This window comes from Hypanus sabinus, chromosome 3 (genome assembly GCF_030144855.1).
Source record: "Hypanus sabinus isolate sHypSab1 chromosome 3, sHypSab1.hap1, whole genome shotgun sequence".
NCBI classification, from domain to species: domain Eukaryota; kingdom Metazoa; phylum Chordata; class Chondrichthyes; order Myliobatiformes; family Dasyatidae; genus Hypanus; species Hypanus sabinus.
Genome location: NC_082708.1, coordinates 194,628,558 through 194,650,838, shown reverse-complemented (window position 1 = coordinate 194,650,838; position 22,281 = coordinate 194,628,558). Strand labels below are relative to the sequence as shown.

Here is a 22,281-nt window from a genome sequence, read left to right as displayed (position 1 = left end):
TTCTGACAGTAGCCTGTTTAGTGCTTTGACTATGCATACCACAAACAAGCCTGTCCCTTAATTCATCAGAAAGTCAATTTCTAAAGTCACAGTATTGGGAAAGTTTGCACAGTTCTGCAATATATTCTGAAATGCATTCATCCTTTGACTGGTTCCTTTTGTAAAATCTAAATCGCTCAAGCTATTACTAGTGATTTAGGGCTCAAGTGATTTTGTAAAATTGGAACAATCTTGCTCGCTGGCTTTTAATTCTTTCCTCTCTTGTCCCGTAACAGTTGGTGCAGATAGTGATATTCACTGAATTTCAGTTTCAGATTGGTTGCCAATTTGTTGTGTCTGTGCAACTACATATCAATTAAGTAAAAGCACTCACAGGGGAGGTGACGTTAACTGGTTGTATTCACATTGCAGAGAGAGCGAGAGAAAGATAAATTCACATGAGTAGACAACAGATCAATGTGCATAGGTAGGTTATCAGTCCATAAGTAATGCTAAGGGGAGTCATCGGTCAAAAAGAAATAGATCCATACTTTACTTTGATGGTGCAAGTTTTGGGACTCTTTTATTGCATGACTGTGATACCATTTGTGCTAGCTAATTTGTGTGTGCTTTGTACTTTGTGTGGCTGCTGTTAATATGTTCTGCATCTTGACCCCAGATTAATGCTGTTTCATTAGGCTGTATTCATGTATGGTTGAATGATAATTAAACTTGAGTTGAATCTCTGCTTTAAATATACGCAATGACTTGTCCTCCAAAGCCATCTGCTGCAATGAATTCCACAGATTCACCATCCTCTGGCTAATAAATTCCTTCTGTTAAGGGACATCCTTCTATTCTGAGCCTGTACCCTTTGGCCCTAGATTTCCCCACTATAGGAAACATGCTCTCCACATCCACTCCGTCCAGGCCTTTCAGTATTCGATAGGTTTCAATGAGATTCCACCCATCCCCCACATTCTTCTAAACTCAGGTGAGTACAGGGTCAGAGCCATTAAATGTTCCTCATATGTTAACCTGTTCATTTCTGGGATAATTCTTATGAACCTCCTCTGGACCTCTAGTTAATTTAGAGAAGTGTGAGGTATGCATTTTGGATCATCTTATCCTCACCAGACCTATATAGTAAATAACAGGGATCTTGGAGTGCAAGTTCATGGCTCTTAGGAAATAGCTACAGAGGTGGAGAGAGTAGTGAAGAAGGTATTTTGCTTGCTTTCTTTTATCAGCAACAGCACCGAACATAAGTGTTGGGACATCATGTTGCAGATGTACAAGACATTGGTTAGGCCATACATGAAGCATCACTGACTGCCCTGGTCACCATGCTACAGAGGGGATGTAGTAGTGCCAGAAAAAATGCCAAAGAGATTCACCAGGATGTTATCTGGCTTTAGTTACAAGGATATGCAGAGAGCTTAGGAGACCGAGGAGTAAGCTTGTGTAAAATTATGAAGGATATCAATATACACACACAAAATGCTAGTGGAACGCAGCAGGCCAGGCAGCATTTTGTGTGTGTTACTTGAATTTCCAGCATCTGCAGATTTCCTCATGTTTGCAGGGATATCAATATCATGGTTTTCTCTCCAGGGGAGGAAAGACTAAAATGTGAGTACATTCTGTTGTTGTTTTCCTTTTATACTCTTTCAACATACTTACTTTTGGAATGATTTATCTGTATGGCATGTAAAACTAAACCTTTTGCTGTATCTTATTATGCAATCAATGGTCACTTTATAACGTACACCTATACAACTGCTGGTTAATGCAAATATCTAATCAGCCAATCATGTAGTTGCAACTCAATACACAAGAACATGCAGAAATGGTCAAGAAGTTCGGTTGTAGTTCAAACCAAACATCAGAATGGAGCAGAAATGTAATCTGTAACTTTGATAGTGGAATGAATTGGTGCCAAATGGAGTAGCTTGAGTTTTACAGAAACTGTTGGTCTGCTGATTTTCTTTCTTTATTTCATTTAGAGATACAGTGCTGAACAGGCCCTTCTGGCCCTTCAAACCGTGCAGCCAACAACCCAACGATTTAAGACCATAGGCCATAAGATATTGGAGAAGTAGGCCATTCGGCCTATTGAGTCTGGGCATTCAGTCATGGGCTGATCCAATTCTTCCAGTCATCCCTGCTCCCCTGCCTTCTCCACATACCCTTTTATGCCCTGGCTAATCAAGAACCTATCTAGCTCTGCCTTAAATTGACCCAATGACTTGGCCTCCACTGCCGCTCGTGGCATCAAATTCCACAGATTTACCAGCCTTTGACTAAAGTAATTTCTCTGCATCTCTGTTCCAAATGAACATCCTTCAGTCCTGAAGGTGTGCCCTCTTGCCCTAGACTCCCCTACCATTGGAAATAACTTTGCCGTATCTAATCTGTTCAAGCCTTTTAACATTTGGAATGTTTCTATGAGATCCCCCTCGTTCTCCTGAACTCCATGGTGTACAGCCCAAGAGCTCAAATGATAATGAGGTGGCCTATAGAGAAGACGTCATCTCTCTGATACAGTGGTCTGGTGAGACCCCACCTGGAGTATTGTGTGCAATTTTGGTCTCCAAGTTTGAGGAAGGACATTCTTGCTATTGAGGGAGTGCAGTGTAGGTTCACAAGGTTAATTCCCAGAATGGTGGGACTGTCATATGTTGAAAGATTGGAGCGACTGGGCTTGTGTACACTGGAATTTAGAAGGATGAGAGGGGATCTGATTGAAGCATATAATATTATTAAGGGATTGGACACACTGGAGGCAGGAAGCATGTTCCCGCTGAAGGGTGAGTCCAGAACTAGAGGCCACAGTTTAAGAATAAGGGGCGGTCCATTTTGAACAGAGATGCGGAAAAACTTTTTCACCCAGACAGTGGTGGATATGTGCAATGCTCTGCCCCAGAAGGCAGTGGAGGCCAAGTCTCTGGATGCATTCAAGAGAGAGTTAGATAGAGCTCTAATAGATAGTGGGGTCAAGGGATATGGGGAGAGGGCAGGAACGGGGTACTGATTGTGTATGATCAGCCATGATCACAGTGAATGGTGGTGATAGCTAGAAGGGCCGAATGGCCTACTCCTGCACCTACTGTCTAAAACTTGAACTCCCAACTCTGATGTCCGGAGCTGTAATAGTACTACTCCATGGCCATCAATGCTTCAGGCCAATATCCTTTATCAGGACTGATGGTAAAGGGTCCTGATGAAGGGTCTCAGACTCAAATATCAACTGTTCAATCATTTCCATTGATACTGTCTGACCTGCTGAGTTCCTCCAGGAGTGTGTTTAACTGTGTGATTTTCAACATCTGCAGAATCTCGTGTCTATCCTGATGGTCTCAGCTGAAATGTTGACTGCTTATTCATTTTCATAGATGCTGCCTGACCTGATATTTCCTCCAGCATTTTGTGTGTTGCTGTGCATTTCCAGCATTTGCAGAATCTTTTGTGTTTAGCAGCAGATCACACTGATTCCACCCCTGTATCTAATAAAGTGGCCACTGAGTGTAGGTTGTAGAGGGAAAAACTAGGCGGCAAGTTTTCCGGGTCAAGTCAGGTACAGTAACAGCTTTTTTTAAAGGCATTCGGTCAGCTGACGATGAAAGGCAAAACGCAAGCAAATGGTTAGCATGACGAGTAGGGCCGAGGGGTCCGGTTTTGTGTAGAGTTGCTCTGCATCTCTGGAGATAGGGTTAACAGACCCCGAGGACGATCTTTCAGCAGAACTGTTGATTAGTTGCAATAACGTTGGTGCCTGAGTTGTGTAGGATGCTGGGGCTGTTTCACAGCTGATACTGACTGCTGTTCTTGCCGCAGTGAATGGCGCTAGTGTGTCTGCAGTGTGAGAGGCTGCATTCACACAGCCGCTTCCTGTGGGCGAAGAATGCGCAGCTGGTAGCGAATGAATGCTTGTGGGAGGCGCAGGCTGGGGTTGGGGCTGTGCGGGGCCAGGCGGTGCTGACACCGCAGCTGGACCGAGATTCGGACCCACTCGGTGTCTCTCGGGGCCGTGTCCGGAGACGGGAAAGGCCGTGGCCATGTCTCGCACAGTCTGGGGCGAGGAGTAAGCGGCAGGAATGGACGAAACCATCCGGATCATGGAGGACCTCAACCTGCTCTACATCCGCCAGATGGCCGAGAGTCTGCAGGTAACGGGGCGGCAGAGCAAAGTGGGGCGTCGAGTTTGGGCGTATGGGAAACGCTCATCACAGTCTCAACCCAACTCCACAGAAATCTGAACTCACGCTCTAGCCACATGTTCAGGGGCGTCGCCGAGGGAGCGCAGAGGGGGAGGCGGGGAGCAGCGCCGAGGGAGCGTCGGGGGCAGGGAGCAGCGCAGAGGGAGCGTCGGGGGCAGGGAGCAGCGCCAAAAGAGTCGGGGGGCGGGGAGCAGCGCCAAAAGAGTCGGGGGGCGGGGAGCAGCGCCGAGGGAGCGTCGGGGCAGGGAGCAGCGCCGAGGGAGCGTCGGGGGCGGGGAGCAGCGCCGAGGGAGCGTCGGGGCAGGGAGCAGCGCCAAAAGAGTCGGGGGGCGGGGAGCAGCGTCGGGGGGCGGGGAGCAGCGCCGAGGGAGCGTCGGGGCAGGGAGCAGCGCCAAAAGAGTCGGGGGCGGGGAGCAGCGCCGAGGGAGCGTCGGGGGCGGGGAGCAGCGCCGAGGGAGCGTCGGGGCGGGGAGCAGCGCCGAGGGAGCGTCGGGGGCGGGGAGCAGCGTCGAGGGAGCGTCGGGGACAGGGAGCAGCGCCAAAAGAGTCGGGGGGCGGGGAGCAGCGCCAAAAGAGTCGGGGGGCGGGGAGCAGCGCCGAGGGAGCGTCGGGGGCGGGGAGCAGCGCCGAGGGAGCGTCGGGGCAGGGAGCAGCGCAGAGGGAGCGTCGGGGGCAGGGAGCAGCGTCGGGGGGCGGGGAGCAGCGCCGAGGGAGCGTCGGGGCAGGGAGCAGCGCCAAAAGAGTCGGGGGCGGGGAGCAGCGCCGAGGGAGCGTCGGGGGCGGGGAGCAGCGCCGAGGGAGCGTCGGGGGGGCGGGGAGCAGCGCCGAGGGGGCGTCGGGGGCAGGGAGCAGCGCCAGAAGAGTCGGGGGCGGGGAGCAGCGCAGAGGGAGCGTCGGGGCAGGGAGCAGCGCCGATGGGGCGTCGGGGGGCGGGGAGCAGCGCCGAGGGAGCGTCGGGGGCGGGGAGCAGCGCCAAAAGAGTCGGGGGGCGGGGAGCAGCGCCGAGGCAGCGTCCTTCTTGACTTAAGTCTCTCCGTTTGCACTATATTACAATTACAACTGATGCAAAACTTGGTGTTCCTGAGAATCTGAAGAGCTTCAGGGGACGTGGACAAACTAAATGGGCGAAGGTGTGCAGATGGAATGGATTGAATTAGGTAATCCACATCACGGGCCTAATGTAGGCAAAAAGGGTCTAGTGTAGATTAGATTTAGATTTACTAGAACGTTACTTGGGTTTCAGCACCTAAGTTACAGAGAAAGGTTGAACAAGTTAGGTCTTTATTCTTTGGAGTGTAGAAGGTTGAGGGGGAACTTGATAGAGGTGTTTAAAATTAGGGGGATAGATAGAGTTGACGTGGATATGCTTTTTCCATTGAGAGTAGGGGAGATTCAAACAAGGGGACATGAGTTGAGAGGGGGCAAAAGTTTAAGGGTAGCATGTGGGGGAATTTCTTTACTCAGAGGTTGGTAGCTGTGTGGAATGAGCTTCCAGTAGAAGTGGTAGAGGCAGGTTTGGTATTGACGTTTAAAGTAAAATTGGATAGGTATATGGACAGGAAAAGAATAGCGGGTTATGGGCTGAGTGCGGGCCAGTGGGACTAGGTGAGATTAAGCGTTCGGCACGGTCTAGAAGGGCTGAGATGGCCTGTTTCCGTGCTGTGATTGTTATATAGTTGTATAGTGTAGACACATGAGCATGCAGATACAGGGACCTGGAGTAGCAGACAATCTTTTTGAGGAACTCAACGTGTCACATTTTGTTTTGAGTGAATAGTGCAGTCAAGTCACTTTTAACCATATAACCATATAACAATTGCAGCATGGAAACAGGCCATCTCGGCCCTTCTAGTCTGCGCCGAACGATTACTCTCACCTAGTCCCACCTACCTGCACTCCGCCCATAACTCTCCATTCCTTTCCTGTCCATATACCTATCCAATTTTTTTTAAATGACAAAATTGAACCTGCTTCTATCACTTCTACTGGAAGCTCGTTCCACACAGCTACCACTCTCTGAGTAAAGAAGTTCCCCCTCATGTTACCCCAAAACTTTCGCCCCTTAACTCTCAACTTATGTCCTCTTGTTTAAATCTCCCCTACTCTCAATGGAAAAAGCCTATCCACGTCAACTCTATCTGTCCTCCTCATAATTTTAAATATCTCTATCAAGTCCCCCCTCAACCTTCTACACTCCAAAGGATAAAGACCTAACTTATTCAACCTTTCTCTGTAACATAGGTGCTGAAACCCAGGTAACATTCTCGTAAATCTCCTCTGTACTCTCTCTAATTTGTTGACATCTTTCCTATAATTCGGTGACTAGAACTGTACACAATACTCCAAACTTGGCCTCACCAATGACTTGTACAATTTTAACATTACATCCCAACTCCTATACTCAATGCTCTGATTTATAAAGGCCAGCATACCAAAAGCTTTCTTCACCACCCCATCCACATGAGATTCCACCTTCAGGGAACTATGCACCATTATTCCTAGATCACTCTGTTCTACTGCATTTCTCAATGCCCTACCATTTACCATGTATATAGAACATAGAATAGTACAGCATATTACACCCACAATGTTGTGCCGACCCTCAAACCCTGTCTCCCATATAACCCCCACATCTTAAATTCCTCCATATACCCGTCTAGTAATTTCTTAAACTTCACTAGTGTATCTGCTTCCACCACTGACTCGGGCAGTGCATTCCACGCACCAACCACTCTCTGAGTGAAAAACCTTCCTCTAATATCCCCCTTGAACTTCCCTCCCCTTACCTTAAAGCCGTGTCCTCTTGTACTGAGCTGTGGTGCCCTGGGGAAGAGGCGCTGGCTGTCCACTCTGTCTATTCCTCTTAATATCTTGTACACCTCTATCATGTCTCCTCTCATCCTCCTTCTCTCTAAAGAGTAAAGCCCTAGCTCCCTTAATCTCTGATCATAATCAATACTCTAAACCAGGCAGCATCCTGGTAAATCTCCTCTGTACCCCTTCCAATGCTTCCACATCCTTCCTATAGTGAGGCGACCAGAACTGGACACAGTACTCAAAGTGTGGCCTAACTAGAGTTTTATAGAGCTGCATCATTACATCGTGTCTCTTAAACTCTATCCCTCAACTTATGAAAGTTAACACTCCATAAGCTTTCTTAACTACCCTATCTACCTGTGAGGCAACTTTCAGGGATCTGTGGACATGTACCCCCAGATCCCTCTGCTCCTCCACGCTACCAAGTATCCTGCCATTTACTTTGTACTCTGCCTTGGAGTTTGTCCTTCCAAAGTGTACCACCTCACACTTCTCCGGGTTGAACTCCATCTGCCACTTCTCAGCCCACTTCTGCATCCTATTGTCCTATTTGGATTAGTATGTCCTGTTGTCCTGTATGTCCTATTTGGATTAGTCCTACCAAAATGTAGCACCTCACACTTATCAGCATTAAATTCCATCTGCCATCTTTCAGCCAACTCTGCTAACTGGCCTAAATCTCTCTGCAAGCTTTGAAAATCTACTTCATTATCCACAACACCAATTTAGTATCTTCTGCATACTTACTAATCCAATTTACCACCCCATCATCCAGATCATTAATGTATATGACTAACAACATTGGACCCAGTAAAGATCCCTGAGGCAACCACTAGTCACCGGCCTCCAACCTGACAAACAGTTATCCACCACTACTCTCTGGCATCTCCCATCCAGCCACAGTTGAATCCATTTTACTACTTCAATATTAATACCTAACGATTGAACCTTCCTAACTAACCATCTGTGTGGAACCTTGTCAAAGGCCTTACTGAAGTCCATATAGACAACATCCACTGCTTTACCCTCATCAACATTCCTAGTAACCTCTTCAAAAAATTCAATAAGATTTGTCAGACATGACCTTCCACGCACAAATCCATGTTGACTGCTCCTAATCAGACCCTGTCTATCCAGATAATTATATAGACCATTTCTAAGAATACTTTCCATTAATTTACCCACCACTGACATCAAACTTACAGGCCTATAATTGCTAGGTTTACTCTCAGAACCCTTTATAAACAAGGGAACCACATGAACAATACACTAATCCTCCGGTACCATCCCCGTTTCTAATGACATTTGAAATATTTCTGTCAGAGCCCCTGCTATTTCTACACTAACTTCCCTCAAGGTCCTAGGGAATATCCTGTCTGGACCTGGAGACTTATCCACTTTTATATTCTTTAAAAGCTCTAGTACTTCCTCTTCTTTAATCATCATAGTTTCCATATCTACCCTTCTTGTTTCCCTTACCTTACATAATTCAATATCCTTCTCCTCAGTGAATACCGAAGAAAAGAAATTGTTCAAAATCTCCTCCATCTCTTTTGGCTCCACACATAGCTGTCCACTCTGATTCTCTAGGGGACCAATTTTATCCCTCACTATTCTCTTGCTATTAATATAACCCTTTGGATTTATTTTCACCTTACTTGCCAAAGCAACCTCATAGCTTTTAGCTTTTCTAATTTCTTTCTTGAGATTCTTATTACATTCTTTATACTCTTTGAGCACCTCATTTACTCCATGCTGCCTATATTTATTGTAGATCTCTCTCTTTTTCCAAACCAAGTTTCCAATATCCCTTGAAAATCATGGCTCTCTCAAACTTTTAACCTTTCCTTTCAACCTAACAGGAACATAAAGATTCTGTACTCTCAAAATTTTACCTTTAAATGACCTCCATTTCTCTATGACATCCTTCCCATAAAACAAATTCTCCCAATCCACTCCCCCTAAATCCTTTTGCGCCTCCTCAAAGTTAGCCTTTCTCCAATCAAAAATCTCAACCTTGGGTCCAGTCCTATCCTTCTCCATAATTATATTGAAACTAATGGTATTGTGATCACTGGACCCAAAGTGCTCCCCAACACATACCTCCGTCACCTGACCTATCTCATTCCCTAACAGGAGATCCTAACACTGCCCCTTCTTTAGTTGGTACCTTTATGTGTTGCTGCTAAAAACTACCCTGCACACATTTTACAAACTCCAAACTATCCAGCCCTTTTAGAATGGGCTTCCCAGTCTATGTGTGGAAAATTAAAATCTCCCACAATCACAACCTTGTGCTTACTGCAAATATCTGCTGTCTCCTTACAAATTTGCTCCTGCAATTCTTGCTCCCCATTAGGTGGTCTATAATACTCCCCTATAAGGGTTACTACAGTTTTCCTATTCCTCAATTCCACCCAAATAGTTTCCCTAGATGAGCCCTCTGATCTATCCTGCCAAAGCACCGCTGTAATATTTTCTCGGACAAGCAATGCAGCATCTCCCCCTCTTGTCCATCTGATTCTATCACACCTGAAGCAACGAAATCCAGGAATATTTAGTTGCCAATCACACCCCTCCTGCAACCATGTTCCACTAATAGCTACAACATCATATTTCCAGGTATCAATGCATGCTCTAAGCTCATCCACCTTTCTTACAATGCTCCTAGCATTAAAATAGATGCATTTAAGAAACTCTCCACCTGTTCCTCTGTTTATCCCTAACAGTGCAAACAACTTTATTACCTTTTTCTTCCTTCTCCCCTACATCTTTGGTCTGAGCACTCCCCCCTCTATCACCTGCTTATCCTCCCTCACAGACTGTCTGCTAGCTTTCTCTATTTGTAAACTAACCTCCTCTCCCCGAGTCTCTTCAATTTGATTCCCACCCCCCAACCATTTTAGTTTAAAGTCTTCCCAGAAGCCTTAGCAAATCTGCTCGCCAGGATATTGGTCCCCCTAGCATTCAAGTGTAATCTGTCCTTTTTGTAGAGGTCACACCAGCCCCAAAAGAGGTCCCAATGATCCACAAACTTGAATCCCTGCCCCCTGCTCCAATCCCTCAGCCACACATTTATCCTCCACCTCATTCCATTCTTACTCTCAGTGTCACGTGGCAAAGGTAGTAATCCCGAGATTACTATCTTTGCGGTCCTTCTTCTTAACTGCCTTCGTAACTCCCTATATTCTCCTTTCAGGACCTCTTCCCCTTTCCTGCCTATGTCATTGATACCTGTATGTACCACGACCTCTGGCTACTCACCCTCCCACTTCAGGATATCTTAGACGCGATCAGAACATCTCGGACCCTGGCACCAGGGAGGCAAGCTACCATCCGGGTCTCCTGATTGCATCCACAGAATCACCTATCTGACCCCTTAACTATCGAGTCCCCTATTACTACTGCCTTCCTCTTCCTTTCCCTATGCTTCTGAGCCACAGGGCCAGACTCTGTGCCGGAGGCACGGCCACTGTTGGTTCCCCCAGGTCGGCTGTCCCCCCCCAACAGTACTCAAACAGGAGTATTTATTGTCAAGGGGTACAGCCACTGGGGTATTCTCTAGTACCTGACTCTTCCCCTTCCCCCTCCTAACCGTGACCCATCTGTCTGCCTCCCGTGGCCCCGGAGTGACCACCTGCCTGTAACTCCTCTCTATCAACTCCTCACTCTCCCTGACCAGACGAAGTTCATCGAGAATGCACATTGTGATGGTCTGTTTATTGTCGCCGGTGATTTTAACCACGCGAACCTTAAGTCAGTGCTCCCCAAATTCCATCAGTATGTGGACTTTGCAACGAGGGGGGAGAACGCATTGGACCCAGTTTATACAAACATCCCCGACGCATACCGGGCAGAGCCCCACCCCCACTTCGGATACTCAAACCACATTTCTGTTATGCTAATCCCAGCATACAGACTGCTCGTCAGGCGCTCCAGACCAGTTCAGAAGCAGGTGAAAACCTGGCCAGCAGGAGCCATCTCTGCTCTTCAAGACTGCTTTGAGAACACTGACTGGCACACGTTCAGGGAGGCTGCAACCGATGGTGACTCTACCAACTTAGAGGAGTACACAGCATCAGTGATCAGCTACATCAGCAAGGGCATTGATGATGTTCCTCTGTCCAAGACCATCACTATACGTGCCAACCAGAAGCCATGGATGACCGCAGAGGTGCGTGCGCTGCTGAGGTCCCGCGTCTCCGCCTTCAGAGCAGATGACAAGGCAGCTTTAACAACAGCAAGGGCCAAACTGTCCCGAGCCATCAGAGGGGCAAAGCGTGCACATGCCCAGCTAATCCACAGCCACTTCCAGGACAGCGACGCATGTGGAAGGGCATCCAAGACATCACCCATTACAAGACAATATCACCTGACTGTGCAGGGGATGACTCCCTCCCAAATGCACTGAATAACTTCTACGCCCAGTTTGAGGCGGAAAATGACGTGATGGCGAGGAGGTCCACCCCTCCTGCGAATGACCAGGTGCTGTGTCTCTCCATTGCCGAAGTGAGAAGAACCGTGTGCAGGGTCAACCCACGGAAGGCTGCTGGACCAGACAACATCACTGGTAGAGTGACCAGAGGATGTGCAGGCCAGCTGGCAGATGTTCTCACTGACATCTTCAACATCTCCCTGAGCAGCACCACCATTCCAACGTGCTTCAAGGCCGCCACCATCGTCCCCGTGCCGAAGAAGTCTTCAGTGTCCTGTCTAAATGACTACCGTCCCGTTGCACTTACATCCAGCATCATGAAGTGTTTCGAGAGGCTCATCATGAGGCATATCAAGACCCTGCTGCCACCCTCAATGGACCCCCTGCAGTTTGCGTACTGTCCCAACCGCTCAACAGCTGACGCAATTGCCACCACCCTCCACCTGGCCCTAACCCACCTTGACAAAAAAGACACATACGTTTGGATGCTGTTCATAGACTTTAGTTCAGCATTCAACAGAATCATCCCTCAGAAACTGATTGGAAAGCTGAGCCTACTGGGCCTGAACACCTCCCTCTGCAACTCGATACTAGAATTCCTAACTGGGAGACCTCAGTCAGTCCGGATTGGAGGCAGCATCTCAAACACCATCACACTGAGCACAGGGGCCCCCCAGGGCTGTGTGCTCAGTTCACTGCTGTTCACTCTGCTGACCCACGACTGTGCTGCAACACACAGCTCGAACCATATCATCAAGTTCGCCAATGACACCACCGTGGTGGGTTTCATCAGCAAGAATGACAAGTCAGCTTACAGAGAGGAGGTGCAGTGGCTAACGGACTGGTGCAGAGCCAACAACCTGTCTCTTAATGTGAACAAAGCAAAAGAGATGGTTGTTGACTTCAGGAGGGCATGGAGCGCCCACTCCACGCTGAACATCGACAGCTCCTCGGTAGGGATCGTAAAGAGCACCAAATTTCTTAATATTCACTTGACGGAGAATCTCACCTGGTCCCTCAACATCAGCTCCATAGCAAGGAAAGCCCAGCAGCGTCTCTACTTTTTGCAAAGGCTGAGGAAAGTCCACCTTCCACCCCCTATCCTCATCACATTCTACAGGGGTTGCATTGAGAGCATCCTGAGCAACTGCATCACTGCCTGGTTTGGAAATTGCACCATCTCGGATCACAAGACCCTGCAGCGGATAGTGAGGTCAGCTGAGAAGATCAACGGGGTCTCTCTTCCCACCACCACGGACATTTACACTACATGCTGCATCCACAAAGGAAACAGCAATATGAAGGACCCCATGCATCCCTCATACAATCTCTTCTCCCTCCTGCCGTCTGGGAAAAGGCTCCGAAGCATTTGGGCTCTTATGACCAGACTATGTAACAGTTTCTTCCCCCAAGCTATCAGACTCCTCAATACCCGAAGCCTGGACTGACACCTTGCCCTACTGTCCTGTTTATTATTTATTGTAATGCCGGTACTATTTTTGTGCACTTTATGTAGTCCATTGTAGGTCTGTAGTCTAGTATAACTTTCTCTGTTTTTTTTATTACGTAGTTCAGTCTAGTTTTTTGTACTGTGTCATGTAAACCATGGTCCTGAAAAACGTTGTCTCATTTTTACTATGCACTGTACCAGCAGTTATGGTTGAAATGACAATAAAGGTTGACTTGACTTGACCTGACTTGAGTTGAGCTGCAGCTCCAGTTCCCTAACACGGTCCCTTAGGAGCTACAGCTCGGTGCACCTGGCACAGATGTGGACATCCGGGAGGCTAGGAGACTTCAGGACCTCCCACATCCGACACCGAGAACAGCAAGCTGCCCTTACACATACTTCCCCCTTTCTTCAAATAACAGGGAAAACTGAAATCTAAATCTACCTTGCCTCGCCTGTTTCCAGCTAAGCCCATTGAGCCAAATCCCTTAAGCCTGCACTCTGTTCCCGGCTCATTCTGCTGCTCGCAAACGACGCTGCCCGCTGTATAAGGATGTGTCCTTTTTAAATCTTCCTTGCTTCACTGCCCGACGTCACATGCCCGCGCAGTCCCTCTTCTCTTAACTCCGATGAGAATAAGAGAAAATCAAAATGGCTTCTGCCGCACTCCTGTTCTGATTCTCCGACTTCCTTCTTCAAATTTTATTGTCATTTCAGCCATAACTCCTGGTACAGTACATAGTAAAAATGAGATAATGTTCTTTCAGGACCATGGTGTTAAATGACACAGTACAAAAACTAAACTGCACTACATAAAAAATCTACACTAGACTACAGACCTACCCAGGACTGCATGAAGTGCACAAAACAGTGCAGGCGTTACAATAAATAATAAACAAGACAATAGGGCAGTAAGGTGTCAGTCCAGGCTCTGGGTATTGAGGAGTCTGATAGCTTGGGGGAAGAAACTGTTAAATAGTGTGATCGTGAGAGCCCGTTTGTTTCGGTGCCTTTTCCCAGATGGCAGGAGGGAGAAGAGTTTGTATGACAGGTGCATGGGGTCCTTCATAATGCTGTTTGCTTTGCGGATGCAGCGTGTAGTGTAAATGTCCGTAATGGCAGGAAGAGAGACCCTGATGACCTTCTCAGCTGACCTCACTATCCGCTGCAGGGTCTTGTGATCCGAGATGGTGCAATTTCTGAACCAGGCACTGATGCAGCTGCTCAGGATGATCTCAATGCAACCCCTGTAGAAGTTGATGAGGATGGGGGGTGGGAGATGGACTTTCCTCAGACTTTGCAGAAAGTGGAGATGCTGCTGGGCTTTCTTTGCTATGGAGCTGGTGTTGAGGGACCAGGTGAGATTCTCTGCCAGGTGGACACCAAGAAATCTGGTGCTCTTAACAATCTCTACCAAGGAGCCATTGATGTTCAGCGGGGAGTGGCCGCTCCGTGCCCTCCTGAAGTCAACAACCATCTTTTTTCTTTTGTTCACATTCAGAGACAGGATGTTGGCTCTGTACCAGTCTGTTAGCTGCTGCACCTCCTCTCTGTAAGCTGACTTGTCGCTCTTGCTGATGAGACCCACCACGGTCATGTCATTGGCGAACTTGATGATGTGGTTTGAGCTGTGTGTTGCAGCACAGTCGTGGGTCAGCAGAGTGAACAGTGGTGGACTGAACACACAGCCCTGGGGGGCCTCCGTGCTCAGTGTGATGGTGTTGGAGATGCTGCTCCCGATCCGGACTGACTGAGGTCTCCCAGTCAGGAAGTCTAGGATCCAGTTGCAGAGGGAGGTGTTCAGGCCCAGTAGGCTCAGCTTCCCAATCAGTTTCTGAGGGATGATTGTGTTGATTGTTGAACTGAAGTCTATGAACAGCATTCAAACGTGTGTGTCCTTTTTGTCCAGGTGGGCTAGGGCCAGTTGGAGGGTGATGGCAATGGTGTTGTCTGTTGAGCGGTTGGGATGGTACGCAAACTGCAGGGGGTCCAGTGAGGGGGGCGGCAGGGTCTTGATTTGCCTCATGACGAGCCTCTCGAAACACTTGATGATGGATGTGATTGCAATGGGATGGTAGTCATTTAGGCAGGACACTGAAGACTTCTTCAGCACAGGGACTATGGTGGCAGTCTTGAAGCACGTTGGAACAGTGGCACTGCTCAGGGAGGTGGTGGTGGAGAGCAAGTTGGGCTGGAAGTATGCACATCATTGTAGATTCCGTGACTGCAATTTGGTTAAAATATAATGTTTTAAAGATATTTAAATGATTTTTAATGATAAACTTGGAGGAAAATGCAGACTGGCTGAATGTTTGACGAAAAAGCTGATGTGGTGGATTGTGAGGAAAGTTGTTAAATAATTCAACAGGTTCTGGATCAGAATGAAATATGGGCAGACAATGTCTGGCTGCATCTGATGTGAGGAAGACCCTAGCCAGTGTAAAACTGCAGGGTTTGATAACAAGCCTGGTTGTGTGCTGAGGGACTATGCAGCCTAGTTAACAGAGATCACAATGAACATCTGTAACATCTCTCCTGAAACAGCCCATTGTCCCTCAGACTTTTGTAAAGAACCCATAGATTCTTCTAGATTACAGAGGAGGATATGTGTGCTACCCTGTGGCAATTCGGGGTGGATAAATCCCCAGGGCCTGACAAGCTGTTCCCTTAGACCCTACGAAGGGTAAGTGTAAGAATTGCTGGGGCTCTAGCCAGGATATATAAATCATCCTTAGATACAGGAGAGGTACCCGAGGATTGGAGAATAGCCAATGTTCTGTTATTTAAGAAAGGCTCTAAACTTAAATCAATTTGATATCAGTTGTGGGAAAGTTATTGGAAGGTATTCTAAGGAACTGGATATACAAGTATTTGGATAGACATGGGTTGATTAAGGATAGTCAGCATGGCTTTATGCATGGTAAGTCATGTCTAACCAATCTTGGAGTTTTTCGAGGAAGTTACCAGGAACATGGATGAAGACAAAGCAGTGGATGTTATCTCCATGAACTTTAGCAAGACATTTGACATGGGAGGTTGGTCAAGAAGGTTCCTTCACTTAGTATTCAAGATGAGGTAGTAAATTGGATTGGACATTGGTTTTGTGGGAGAAGCCAGAGAGTGGTAAAAGATGTTTGCCTCTCTGACTGGAGGTCTGTGACTAGTGCTGTGCTGCAGGGATTGGTGCTGGGTCCATTATTGTTTGTCATCTATAGTAACGATGTGGATGGTAATGTGGTTAACAGGATCAGCAAATTTGCAGATGACACCAAGATTGGGGGTGCAGTGGGCAGTGAGGAAGGCTATCATGGCTGGCAGAGGGATCTGGATCAGCTGGAAAAATAGAAGATGCAATTTAACACAGACAGTTGCAAGGTTTTGAACGTTGGTGGGACCAACCAGGGTAGGTAGGTCTCACACAGTGAATGGTAGGGCACTGAAGAGTGTGGTAGAACAAAGGGAACTGGGAATACAGGTCCCTAATTCATTGAAAGTGGCATCACAGGTAGATGGGTTCATAAAGAAAGCTCTTGGTATTTCGGCTTTCATAAATCAGCGTATTGAGTACAGGAGATGGGATGTTATGTTGAAGTTGTATAAGATGTTAGTGAGGCCTAATTTGGAGTATTGTGTGAAGTTTTGGTCACCTACCTACGGGAAAGATGTAAACAAGGTTGAAAAAGTACAGAGAAAATATATAAGGATATTGTCGAGTCTGGAGGACTTGAGTTGTAAGGAGAGATTGAATAGGTTTTGACTGCATTCCCTAGAACATAGAAGATTGAGAAGAGATTTGATAGAGGTATACAAAATTCTGAGGGGTGTAGATAGGATAAATGCAGGCTTTTTCCACTGATGTTGGGTGGGACTACAACCAGAGATCATGGGATAAGGGTGAAAAGTGAAATGTCTGAGGGGAAACTTCTTCAGTGAGAAGCTGGTGAGGGTGTGGACAAGCTGCCAGAACAAGTTCAAGCTCGATTTTATTGTTTAAGAGAAGTTTGGATAGGTACATGGATGTTAGGGATATGGAAGGTTATGTTCCCAGTGCAGGTTGCAGGGAGTAGACAGCTTAAATGATTTGGCACAGACTAGATGGGCTGAAGGGCGTGTTTCTGAGTTGTGTTTTTCTATGACTTACTATGTTTATTTGTGTTATGTTTGACTATTGTACTGCATTTTGCAGCTTGGTCCTGGAGGAATCCTTTGGGTTTATTCATGGTTGAATGATAAATAAACTTGAACTTGATCTCTTTAGTTGAGAAAGCATAGCATCTTCACTTTCTGAAGAGACTGAAGTGAATGAAGCTCCCAACCTCCATTCCAATCAATACTCGGAGGAGCATCATTGAAAATTTCGTGACCAGCTGCATCACCATCTGATACAAGATCTGCAAGACCCTACAAAGGATTGTGAGAACTCATAGAAAACATAGAAAACCTACAGCACAATACAGGCCCTTTGGCCCACAAAGTTGTGCCGAACATGTCCCTACCTCAGAAATTACTAGGCTTACCCATAGCCCTTTATTTTTCTAAGCTCCATGTACCTAACCAAAAGTCTCTTTTAAAAGACCCTCTCGTATCAGCCTCCACCACCGTTGCCGGCCCCCCATTCTACGCACTTACCACTCTGAGTAAAAAAAAACTTACCCCTGACATCTCCTCTGTACCTACTCCCCAGCACCTTAAACCTGTGTCCTCTTGGGGCAACCATTTCAGCCCTGGTGAAAAAGCCTCTGACTATCCACACGATCAGTGCCTCTCATCATCTTATACACCTCTATCAGGTCACCTCTCATCCTCTGTTGTTCCAAGGAGAAAAGGTCAAGCTCACTCAACCTATTCACATAAGGCATGCTCCTGAATCCAGGCAAAATCCTTGTAAATCTCTTGAAAGGATTATCAGGATCTCTCTTCCACCCATCAGAGATATTAGCAGGAGCATTGCATATGCAGGGCCCTTAACATTGTCAATGATCCCTTCCATCTGTCCATCAATTTCTTTGACCTTGTACCATCAGGCAGGAGGTATTGCAGCATTAGGACAAGGACTGTTTGGATAGGAAGCAGGTTGTTACTTCAGGCTGTAAGATGACTGAACTCCCTGCCATCATCCAGGTCCCACTGCATATGGAACGTTATACTGTCTTACTGACTGTATTCATCGGAGGATCGGTATTGGAGAGGGTCAGTAACTTTAAATTCATGGGTGTTATTATCTCAGAAGATTTGTCTGGGCCCAGTCATATAAATTTAATTGCAGAGAAAGCACGACAGGAGTCTTAGGAGTCTGCAGAGATTTAGCACATCATCATCAAACACCTTAGAGATCTATAGTTGTGCGGTGGAAAGTGTGCTGATTGGCTGCATCATGGCCTGGTATGGGAACACTAGAGCTTTTGAGTGGAAAATCCTAAAAAAAAAGTAGATTTGGCCCAGAACATCATGTGTAAAAACTCCCCCAGCCATTGAGCATATCTACATGAAACATTGCTGTAGAAAAGCAGCCTTCATCGTTAAAGATCCTCACCACCCAGGCCATGGTCTTTTCTGGCAGCTGATATCAGGTAGAAGGTACAGGTGCCTCAGGCTCACACCACCAGGTTCAAGAACAGTTACTACCCCTCAGCCTTCAGGCTCTTTAACAACAAGTAGTGGGGAAGATGTTAGAGTCCATTATTAAAGATGAAATAGTGGCATAACTAGATAGCAGTGATAGGATTGAGCCGAGCCAGCACGGAATTACCAAGGGCAAATCATGCTTGACTAATCTATTGGAGTTTTTCGAGGATGTAACCAGGAAGTTAGACAAGGGAGATCCAGTGGATGTAGTGTACCTCGATTTTTCAGAAGGCATTTGATAAGGTCCCACATAGGAGATTGGTGGGTAAAATCAGAGGTCATGGCATTGGGGGGAAGATATTGACATGGATAGAAAACTGGTTGGCAGATACAAAGCAAAGGGTAACGGTGAATGGGTGTTTCTCGGAATGGCAGGTGGTGATTAGTGGGGTGCCACAGGGTTTGATATTGGGACCACAGCTGTTTTCGATTTACGTCAATGATTTAGATTAAGGCATTGAGAATAACATCAGCAAGTTTGCTGATGATACCTAAGCTGGGTGGCAGTGTGACATGTGATGAGGATGTTCGGAGAATTCAGGGTGACTTGGATAGGCTGAGTGAGTGGGCAGATACTTGGCAGATGACGTTTAATGTGAATAAGTGTGAGGTTATCCACTTTGGGAGTAAGAACAGGAAGGCAGATTATTATCTGAACGGTGTCGAGTTAGGTAAGTGAGAAATACAAAGAGATCTAGGAGTCCTTGTTCATCAGTCACTGAAAGTGAATGAGCAAGTGCAGCAGGCAGTGAAGAAGACTAATGGAATGTTGGCCTTTATTATGAAGGGAATTGAGTACAAGAGCAAGGAAATCCTTTTGCATTTGTACAGGGCCCTGGTGAGACCACACCTGGAGTATTGTGTACAGTTTTGGTCTCCAGGGTTAAGGAAGGACATCCTGGCTGTAGAGGAAGTGCAGCGTAGATTCACGAGGTTAATTCCTGGGATGTCCGGACTGACTTACGCAGAGAGGTTAGAGAGACTGGGCTTGTACACGCTGGAATTAAGGAGATTGAGAGGGGATCTGATTGGAACATACAAGATTATTAAGGGATTGGACAAGATAGAGGCAGGAAATATGTTCCAGATGCTGGGAGAGTCCAGTACCAGAGGGCATGGTTTGAGAATAAGGGGTAGGTAATTTTGGACAGAGTTAAGGAAAAACTTCTTCTCCCAGAGAGTTGTGGGGGTGTGGAATGCACTGCCTTGTAAGGCAGTGGAGGCCAATTCTCTGGATGCTTTCAAGAAGAAGCTAGATAGGTATCTTATGGATAGGGGAATCAAGGGATATGGGGACAAGGCAGGAACTGGGTATTGATAGTAGATGATCAGCCATGATCTCAGAATGGCGGTGCAGGCTCGAAGGGCTGAATGGTCTACTTCTGCACCTATTGTCTAACAAGGGATGAATACACTCAATCGATTTCTGGTGTTTCCATAGTGGATAGTCTCACTTTTCTCTTTATCTTGTTATTTATTGCTCTTTCATTTCATGTTATTTCTTAGTCCATTTTTATTGCTATTTATTTATATTTGCATTTTTACAGTTTGTTGTTAATTGATCCTGTTTACTGTTACTGTTCTATAAATTTGATAAGTCTGTCCACAGTAAAAAGAATCTTGGGGTTGTATGTGGTGACATGTATATACTCTGATAATAAATTTTACTTCGAACTTTGTATGTTTGCTTTCTTATATGCTGTGTATGACAGTATACTGTTTCCTTTTTAACTTGTGATTAAATGCACCTTACTATTTGTAGTAATATTACTTTGTGTTGAGCGTGAGTTGTACAATATGTGCTGTTACATACAAGGAGGAACGTTGTTTCGCTTGGTGGTAAATGTGTATTGAGTTGAAATGACAATAAACTTGAAGTTAATCTGGACAAATGTGAGGTGTTACACTTTGGGAGGCACAGTTTTAGGGGAAAGTACACAGTAACTGGCAGGACTGGAGTATTGAGGGATCCGGGGGTTGATTGAAAGTGGCAATGTAAGTAGGTGGCTGGAGAAAAGCCTGATCATTGCAGGGCAAAAGGAGAGAAAGGGAGGAAGTGGGTAAGCTGATCATTGCTTCGTGCTTTCTAGGACTCTGATTTCCAGAAGAAGATTGACTATGAAATCCGAATGCGGGATGGGGCCTGCAAGCTTCTTGCAGCATGTACGCAGAAGGACCAAACACTGGAAGCAGCCAAGAGCCTGATGGTCTGCAACGCACGCATCACATCCTACATGTCCCAGGTGCAGAGGATGAAGGAAGCTGAGGTGATGCAGCGGCGCGTAAGGCGGTAAGCAGCAATACCAGAGGTTTTACAGTGAGGGGGAGATGGGCAAAGGTGAGGTGCACTTGAGGATGATGGAAACGATTATGCATGATGGGAGAACATGGTGCTGTTACTGACCAATATGAACCTACACCATTAATTTTACGCAGCTCATAATCCTTCATTTTCCTACCTTTGTATGCCCGTCTAAGAGTTTCTTAAATGTCCCTGTGGTATCAGCCTCTGCCACCATTCCTGCCAGTGAGTTCCAGGCATCCACTTCACCTACCAGTGACATCTCCCCTAAACTTCCCCCACTCACCTTAAACTGATGTCATTGGACCATAAGACATAGGAGCAGAATTAGCCCATCGTGTCTGCTGCACCATTACATCATGGCTAATCCCGGATCCCACTCAACCCCATATTACTGCCTTTCGCCATATCCTTCGATACCATGACTGATCAGGACCCAAGGACTTTGCAGTCTGTGGCAGAACATTCCACTCTCTGGCTAAAAAATTTCTTCTTGCCTCTGTTCAAAAGGGTCACCTCTCAATTTTTAGGCTATACCCTCCAGTGCTAGATACCCCCACAACAGGAAATATCCTCTCCACATTCAGGGCCCCAAACAGTCCTTCCAAGTGAGGCACCACTTCACTTGTGAGTCTGTTAGGGTCATCTATTGCATCCGGTGCTCCTGGTGCGGCCTGCTCTACATCGGTGAGCCCCGACACAGATTGGGGGACCACTTCGTCGAGCACCTCCGCTCTGTCCGCCACAACAGACAGGATCTCCCAGTTGCCACCCACTTTAACTCTGCTTCACATTCCCATTCGAATATGTCCATACATGGCCTCCTCTACTGCCATGATGAGGCCAAACTCAGGATGGAGGAGCAACAACTCATATACCGTCTGGGTAGTCTCCAGCCCCTTGGTATGAACATTGAATTCTCCAACTTCTGGTAATTCCCTCCCTCTCCCTTCTCCCATCCCACTTTCACTCTGCCTCCTCTTCCAGCTGCCTATCGCCTCTTTCATGATTCTGCCTTCTACTATCCATAGTGCTTTTCCCTTGCATTCCTTCTTGACCTCTCCTGCCTATCCCCTCCCTGCTTCCCCTCCCCCACCCCTTGATCTTTCCTGTGATTGGTTTTTCACCAGGCACCTTCCCCCCCCCCCCCCCCACCTTCTTTATATGGCCCCTGCCCCCTCCTTCTTCAGTCCTGACAAAGGTTCTCGGCCGGAAATGTTGACTGCTCATTTCAACGGATGCTGCCCGACCTGCTGGGTTAATCCAGCTTGTTTGTACGTGTTGATTTGACCACAACATCTGCAGTATACTTTGTTTCCTCTCCACAACCACCTTATCTTGTCCTTTCAACATTTGATAGGCTTCAATGATATCCCTCCACGTTCCTCTAAATTCCAGTGAGTACAGGCCCAAAGCTGACAAATGCTCCTCATATGTTAACCTGTTTATTCCC

At 46.8% G+C, this 22,281-nt stretch overlaps 1 protein-coding gene across 1 annotated transcript; it reads left to right on the top strand.

Moving 5' to 3' along the window:
• The first annotated feature begins 3,771 nt into the window (after nt 1-3,771).
• Nucleotides 3,772-21,152, top strand: LOC132390899 (rhotekin-like). The gene is made up of 2 exons (XM_059963436.1): nt 3,772-4,148; nt 20,617-21,152. The coding sequence occupies exons 1-2, from the start codon at nt 4,077-4,079 to the stop codon at nt 20,818-20,820; spliced, it is 276 nt and encodes a 91-aa protein (XP_059819419.1). The 5' UTR covers nt 3,772-4,076; the 3' UTR covers nt 20,821-21,152.
• Nucleotides 21,153-22,281: the final 1,129 nt, after the last annotated feature.